Below are 8,363 nucleotides of genomic sequence, written 5' to 3' on the forward strand. Positions count from 1 at the left end.
GCATAATAAAAACAAAATCTACTTTCCAAGGACATCAATTGGAGAAGATAAAAACAAAATGTTTTATCTGTTTTGTTTTGTTTTATTTATATATATGTATCAAAAGAAACAGTATACAGTAAGATTCTACACTTAGCCCTGAATTATATCACTTCCTGGTTTCTAGGCCTCAAAAAATTAACTGAGAGAAAGAGAAATGCAAATGTTGCCTTCTAACCAACCTAACTCCAACTTCATCTCCTTACATGTAACTGTTAACCATACCTGACAGCAAAAGGTAAAGGCAAGAACACCCCAGGGAACACAGGCCTTCAATCAAGGTGTAAGTAATTAACTTTCTACAATGTCATCTAAGAAATTCTAGAAAGACTTTTCCACCCTCACCACCACAACCACCACCCTAATCATCCACCACCGCTACTGACATCTAAATTACCATCATTATTTGCAGATAAGCATTGTGCTCATCCACATAAAGATATTCCTGAAAGGGATAACAAAGGTCTTATCCCTCCCTTGTCTTCCAGACCACCCCACTCCATGTTTGGGAAAGCACAGATAATATCCTAAAGGACTGAAAACGGACTGATCATAAAGCAATCTTTATCCAGTTAAAATTTCACCCGGGGTCATCTCTGCTTCCGATTACCTTTACCCTTTAACCTTTACCATCTCAGCAATGAGCAAGAAACCACTCACCCACTATGTCCTATCCTATAAGATGAAAATCACATTTTAAGGTTCTTCTAGAGGGTTAAGAGAAATAACTACTGTGAGGAATGAATTTCTGTCCAGATTAGATATGGAAGTTACCACAATTTCTCCTAAAATCCACCTCAATTCTGTTTCAATCTCCTTCCCCAAATGGCTTGTCCAGTATATAATACAGTAATATATTGTCTAATTCATATTGACTATATAATTTTATTTTACTATCTTAGTGTCCAGTATACTCTCAGCATCAAATATGTGTACAAGATTATGAATTCCTAAAGTTGCAAGAAGGTATCCTAACAATGTAACCCTAAAATCTAACCCCTAACCCTACATGATGCCAAAGGGGCAAAGGAAATAATATCCCACACAGCACCATGGTTCTAAAATTCTGAAGATTTCTAGGAAAGCTCTAGATCTCTCTTTATTAAGATTTATATGTCACTTTAATAATCTTTAAGGAGAAATGGTATATAATTTGCTATAGTTTGTTTTAAAGAATACATAAAACCTACTATTTCATTTTGTAAATGTAATATTTATCATTAAGAAGCTAAGGAAAAAACACCAGAATGTTTTTTCCCAGGCATGGCAACTTTTAAAAAGTTGATGAAATGATCGGGGGTAAGACCTGAAGACTTAAGACTCTCCCTTAAAGAGAAGCTCAGTTATTGCCCAGTCAAAAGAAATCCAGTGAGGAATTCAATGGCAACAGGTAAACTGTAGATAGTTGAGGAAAAAGTGGTTTGAACTGAAAGAGCAGGTAGAATTAATAAAAAGAGAATAAACTAACAATGAGGAAAAGAGAATCAAGGAAAGGAGAGAATAGGAGAACAGTATAGCAGAACCACATCAGGAGAGAGTCCCAGGGCTCATTTCTGGTTAAAGACATCTCTTGCCAGTAGCCCTACATTTATACATGCTGATAATCAGAACTTCCCTTCAACTCACTCTGGCAAACTCTACTTATATTTGGTTATATTGGTTCTGTTCGTTATCCTTTCCTTTGCTTTTTCCAGATGGAACTTGTCTATCTGAGTTCAAGAACTGGTCCCTTCCCAGAGAGCTAGAGAAATGCCCACTCTTCTCTAGGGGAACAGCCCACAGGGTCAGAGGCAGTTACGTTAATGTGAAAAACTGCACTGACTACCCCATCCTGCCTTGGTGCTGTGCCCCAGTATGATGCTGCTAATACGCCTTACCTTATCTTTGTTCACTTTTTTAATTGCCCACTTAATTTCTGTTTCCTTGTCTGTAGCTTCAAACACCATTCCAAAGCTCCCTTGTCCCAATATTCTTCCAAAAGTATAGATTCCCTGGATAAAAAATAGGAGTACCTTTGTCTCTTTCTGCCATTTATTAGGTATTAAATATGAGCACATAATATTGACAGAGATCTACCCAAGGGAAGAGAGATTCTGCTCCAGGGTAAAATCAAATAGAAGATACCACATATTTGCTTCAATATTAATAAACACATCTTAATTAAACAAAAATAAATTTTGATGAATTTCATTAAATGTCCTTTGGAGGAAAACCATAAAAATCCTAATGGGGAAATGTGGAAAACCTCAAAAGTATAAAAATGAATCTCTTACAAACTATAATATTAATGAAATATCTTCATAAGAAAAAGGAAAAATTGAGTATGAATATATATACATATATATGGGTATAAAACACATTCATGCCCAAAATTATCCCAAACGCTGAGAGTTTTGCAAAATTAACCCATATTAACCATTGAACAACCACTTTCTGGTTTACCAAGTAATACTTTTTCTTTATCTTCATTATTTCTATTAAAAATCACTTTTATTGTTTTATTCTTCTTGTTTTAGAAAAAGCAATATGGACAGAAATTTTAATATAAATCGGCACAGAGAAGAAAATAAAAACCATTTGCAGTAACACCAACCAGACCAAGAATCCTTCCGTTTTATCATTTAATGTCTGCTCACACAGACAGAATGCACTGGTCTTGCCAACGCCAGCATTCTGCTTCATACTGTAAAACAATGAACAAGTAACTCCTATACACTTTCATTTCTTGTAGATTTGGTTAGGGAGAGTCAGTCTCCCTGATCCAAACCAACTCTAGGCATTAACAAGAGTTTCTGGACCTTGAGAGTGTTTCTGCACATGAGAGAACAGCTGAATTTGTGCTACTAGGTGACACCTCTGTTGGGGCAGCCAGCCAAAGCATTCCCTAGAGATGTTACTCTGTTTCTCTGTATGACCCACCTTCACCTTCACCATGCAAAAGGTAAATTAGCTGCTAGTTTTCATATTTTCTACTGCTTACATCCCTTTCCCGCTTTTGTAAAAGAAGATTCAATGCTCAAATAATTATTTACCTCTTTCACAAGGGGCTTTCCTGCCTCACTCTGCACTGTGGTCATTGTTCCTTTATTTTGACTTTCTTCAGCATGAATGCATAGATCCTCAAACACTATAACTACTCTTTTGCTTATAAATGTTTTCACTCATTTTTTTCCCCAAGATGGTCTAGAAGCTCCTTTAAAAACTGTTTCTTTTGTATCCTTTAAAAAGCTTACCTTGAAACCTTGCAGGCAAAATATTCATGTTTAGTGCGTGTTGGGGAAGGGATAAAAGAAAGGGTAAGGAAGGAGAGAGCAAGGGAGGGGAGGAAGAAAGGAGAGAGGGAAGAGAGTAAAGGAAGGATGGTAAGGAGGAAGGAAAATGAGACGGAGAAGGAAAGACAGAAGGAAAGAGAAAGAAAGAGAGGGGAAGGGAGGGAAGGAGAGAGGAAGAGAGAAGGAGAGGGGAGTGGAAAGGAACAAAAGAGAAGAAAAAAGTGTTCGGCTTCAACATGTTAGACTGTCCTTAGTTCCTTGTGATGTATACTTTGGGGACTACAAAGATGAATAAAACATAATTCCTGTTTTCTCAGAATTTGTAATCTACTCAAGAGATAAGATTATTACATAAGTCATAAAATTTTAAGTTAAAAATAAAGTACAAAATGACATTGGAGCCAGAGACCAGAACCAAAACGCTGAGAGAATAAGGGAAAACATTATGAAAGAAGTGGTTTCTGAGACTAGCTTGTAGGGGAACAAAGGCAAAAAAATAGAGATTTTTTTTTCTGTAATCCAAGCAAGGCAAGAAAGGTATTCCAGAGGGATAGCAGTGCAAATGTGGAATGAATGAGTGAATTGATAAATGAATGAATCAGTCAATAAATCCAGTTAGCAAGCCAGCCAGTCAGGAACCTACTATATATACACATATTTAAGAGAAATGACAGACTGAGTATGTGGAGTTGGGCCCTGGAGGAGGAGCTCCAGATTTATGGTCTTGAATATTGCAAAGGAAGACTCCTAGACCCACACAGGGCACATCCTGCCCAGATGATTGTTTTCAAATGACTTATAATTATTTTGGCTCCTCCCTCTTCCCCCTACCACTTAATAGGGAGATTAAAGTCAGAAAACTAAGGTAATTAAAATAAGAAAAAATATTTTATTTTTATTATCTTTATATGCAACTCTGAACTACACATTATGTAGAATGAGTTAAATAGGAATTTATTTTTTTAATTTATCATGGTTTAATTCATGATTATTTTGCATGTAGCAATATGGGCTAAGCCAGAAGACCTACCAACTTCACATCCTTCTAAAATTAAAATATGTCTCTTATTTTCTTTTGACAAAAACATTATATATTCACCTTTTTAAAAAGTTAGAAGATACAGATAAGCAAAAGGAAGAAAATTAAAAACTAAAATGAAAGACCCCAGTCTCATCTCATGGTTAACCACTATTCAAAACTTGAATTATATTCTTCCAAATCTTCTATGTATGTACGATGTTTGTGTATTTAAAAAAAACCATTCACATGCCTATAAAACACAAATAAGGCTATGTTCAGTTATCTCAATACCTACATTATTAATTTCTAGTATTTCTACTTTGTAAAATTAAATCTGAATTTAAATGTCATTTTCCCATAGAACAAAACAATATCAACTCCATAACCAATTCCCCAATTTTCCATTACTTTTAAAAACTAAACTCTCACTTTCTCACTAAACTTCGAGAAGCATAAATTGGACACAGTATTTTAATACTGAGAAATGGGTAATTGCTCAACAAGTTTTTTACAAACTAATTTTTTGCTTCAACTAACTGCTTTGACATCATTACATAGAGGTGAAAATGAGAAAATGACTTCTTGTTTGTATTAAGGGGATGCTATTAAAATAGTAATATAGATCTAGTTTTATTTTTCTGATCATTCCATGGACATAAAAGAAGTCCATGATATAGTGCAGAGTGTGAAAGCATGCATGATACAATCCCATCATGAAAATGTTAAAAACATGTGTATGTGAGGGTGCTTAGATAGATGTCTGGAAAGACATTCATCTAAATATTGAGTAGTTATCATTGGGTAGTAGAATTTTGGATGACTGTAACTTCCTTTTTTTATATACTCTTCTGAAATGTTTAAAATCTTTAAATTGAGCAAGTCCATTAAATGGAGGAAGAGAAACTTCAACTATACCAGTTAGGTTATTTCTTGAAATATATGTATTTAGAATATTTTGTAATTTAAAAACAGGAAAAACTGAAAAAATAGGATGATTTAGACATGCATTAAAATGAGGTAAAGGTAATTAATGTTAAAACTGGTTAAATCTGGCCCATGATTTTTGTTTTCTTCACTTTTCTATCTATATTTTCCTAATTTTTCACAACAAACACATTTCGATGAAAGCTCTTATGAGTAAATTTAAAATTCAGTAAATTTGTAGATTTTTAAAAATACAGGCCTTATATTTAAAGGGAGAAGATTTAAACTTTTCAAGTCAGGATTTCTCAGGAAATTTTTCTGATCACTTCAAGTAAACTGCCAAACATCTCTTAAAACAATTTTTTAAAGTTAATAAAATACAATTTTCTTCTTGTAGTTGTTACTGTTGCAGTTCCTTTAATGTTAAAGAACACATTATTTCTAAAATGATACTAATATTTAATTCATATTTGTATGTAATAATTAGAATCCTGAGAAGACTAATAATATTGGTATTCATCTAATCAGAAGCTGCAAAAAATAGAGGGGTCCAAAAGGGAAATTCTGGCCTCTCTACTAGTCATCAAGGAAGTGAACAGCCAAACCATCTCAAATCATCTGGTCTCTCTCTGCATCTTCAGGAGGTCCACACAAAGACTCCACGATTGCCCTCAGCATCAGGCAAGACCCGAAGACCAAAATATTCTCATTTTATCTAATAAAAATGTTATCCATTTTAATTAAAGTCTATTTGGTCCTCTATAAACAGAAAAAAACAAAACAAAACAAAACAATTAGTCTGCATTTTCTGTAGTAAAGACTTTGACATCCTTAAATGATAAATTTCCTCTTTTCTTTCCTTCCTTTCCTTAGAGACTTATTTTTAAATCATTTTTGCCATTCACCATTGACTTAGAAGAAACCTGAATGTTCCTAGTAGCTTCACTTTGCTTTCTATATACCTGAATAGCAGCTCCATTGTCCATCCGTATATGCGGAACTTTTCCTTCTGTAAAGTTGCTCCGACCCCATTGTTGTTGAGATGCCTTTCTCTCTACATTTGAGGTTCTTGAGGGCTTAGACCAAAAAGGAATTAAAAAAACAAAAAGTAACATTAAGATATAACACACTTGTTAACAAAGCAAAATCCTAATTTAGATAATCTGATAAATATTGCATAAAAGATAATTCACTGTCTTTTTCAAATTCTAAGCCCTATTTGATTTGACTCATTAGGCTAAAAGAGACCTTAAGAAGTCACTCATTCTAATTTCCTAAATTCAGGCAAGTGTACCTGATAACCTACATAGAAGATAAATCAGAACTTACTCAGTGATTTTTTAAAATCATGAGAGGGCAACTTCACAGCTTTCTCAATCATCCTTGTTTCAAAACATATCACCTCAAATAGGTTATACATAAAAAATTATTGGCCAGACGTTCACAAAATATGCTTCCAATGAAAATAACATAGTATAGTAACAACTCACTCAGTAATGATGCACTCAGAGACACCTATATGGCAATAACTATACTGTAATACAAATCAGAAAAAAAGTTTAGGGTGAAAATTTGAAAAAGATACAACTGTGAGGGCTGAGAACCTAATTTTTCTTAAACTTACTGCTCTCTGTCTCCAAAGCTGTGCTATATCGAGTGCAACCTTCCACACTGCCTCTTCTGTATGAAGGGGAATATGCCCACACCAGTCCAACCAGGTAGTCATAGATTGTTTGTAACTAATGCGAACCAATTTTACAGAGTATATTTGATATTCCATCTACATAACCAGAAATTGTCTTAAATAATAATCACCCTATATTTAACCACAACCATAAATCTCATTCTGCATCAGATGAAAAAAAATGCCGCCAAATTCATATATTTAATTCAACTTGAAAACAAATTCATTTCTGTATAAGCCATTTTCAAAAAAGAAGCTAGAACAACATTCCAAATTATTCATAATCCTGGGAAATAATTAATTTGGGGAGTGTTGGAAATGTTGTAAAAGATATTACTAACTTTGCTCACCTCTTATTTAAGAAAGCAGTTCCTTTAATAGTTAAGAAGGCAATGAATTAGTTGACAAGGGCCCATGGGATATATGCATAAATCCAGGGATGGGATTAGGGAATGGAATTTCAACTTGTGTTGAAAACTAGAATTTTTTTTAATATTTACCAAATCTTTTTCAGAGGCGTTATCTTTACTGGCTTGTTCTTTTTTTCTCTCCGATGAAATGGAAACGACTGAACTAGAAATGCTTGATGTCTGTGACATTTCCACCACTGACATTGGAGAAAGCCTTGATTTACAGGAACATACACAAAGTACTTCTTTCTGAGAACATTTGGAGCACTTGGGGGATTTTTTACCAAAGCCACTATCAGCCATTTGCTTAACTCTGCGACAAAAGCAACTTGAAAGAAAGCTATTTCCACTGTTTGAGGAAAAAGAGCAGACCGAAAAGGATAAGGTAAGCCGATGGCAAAATCTGTAACTTCCAAATGGTGAGGTCCTTAGGTTAATGATGCACTAGACTTACATTCACGTGAGAGCTGCAGAAAGAAAAGAAATCACCATTTAGAAAATTCTTATCCTATCACCCTTCTAGAAATGAGAGTAAAACTAGCAACTAGCACCAAAACCATCCTGCCCACACATGAAAAATTAATATTTACAATAAAGTTAGATATATTTCTAAAAGCCATTGGATTTTCATCTTTCAAAATTGAATTCTTGAACTTCAGAAATTTTATTTACTTAACAATCGAAAGAATCACCCTATGTTCAGAATTATGAAACTGCTAAAAAGCATAGTCTAAGGAAATCAATTTAGTTGGTTGATATCAAATTTTTAAATGAAATAGAACAGATAATATCGGTATTTTGCATGGATCCTTGGTACGTTCTGTGAAACTTTTAATTATATAAATATATATGTATAAAATGTTGTACATGTGTGCATGTGTATATGTGTACTTGGTCATAGTATAAAATGCATTTTTTTTAAGTTTATTGGGGTAACATTGGTTAATACAATTATATAATTTTCAGGTGTACATTATAATTTGACATCTGTATATTCTACTGTGTGTTTACTA

The 8,363-nt window shown here is 33.9% G+C and overlaps 1 protein-coding gene across 2 annotated transcripts in view; it reads right to left on the reverse strand.

Annotated features, from left to right (window-relative positions):
• The window catches only part of STK33 (serine/threonine kinase 33), a 56,857-nt gene extending 49,104 nt beyond the window's left edge, over positions 1 to 7,753 (reverse strand). For both annotated transcript variants that reach the window (XM_023522944.1, XM_011379574.2), the window contains exons 1-3: positions 7,441 to 7,753; positions 6,219 to 6,332; positions 1,917 to 2,030 (exon numbers count right to left, since the gene is read on the reverse strand). In XM_023522944.1, the coding sequence (XP_023378712.1) occupies positions 1,917 to 2,030; positions 6,219 to 6,332; positions 7,441 to 7,653 (441 nt within the window). In that variant the 5' untranslated portion in view covers positions 7,654 to 7,753. The remainder of the gene's footprint in view (positions 1 to 1,916; positions 2,031 to 6,218; positions 6,333 to 7,440) is intronic.
• Positions 7,754 to 8,363: the final 610 nt, after the last annotated feature.

The sequence above is a fragment of the Pteropus vampyrus genome, unplaced genomic scaffold (genome assembly GCF_000151845.1).
Source record: "Pteropus vampyrus isolate Shadow unplaced genomic scaffold, Pvam_2.0 Scaffold366, whole genome shotgun sequence".
Taxonomy (NCBI): domain Eukaryota; kingdom Metazoa; phylum Chordata; class Mammalia; order Chiroptera; family Pteropodidae; genus Pteropus; species Pteropus vampyrus.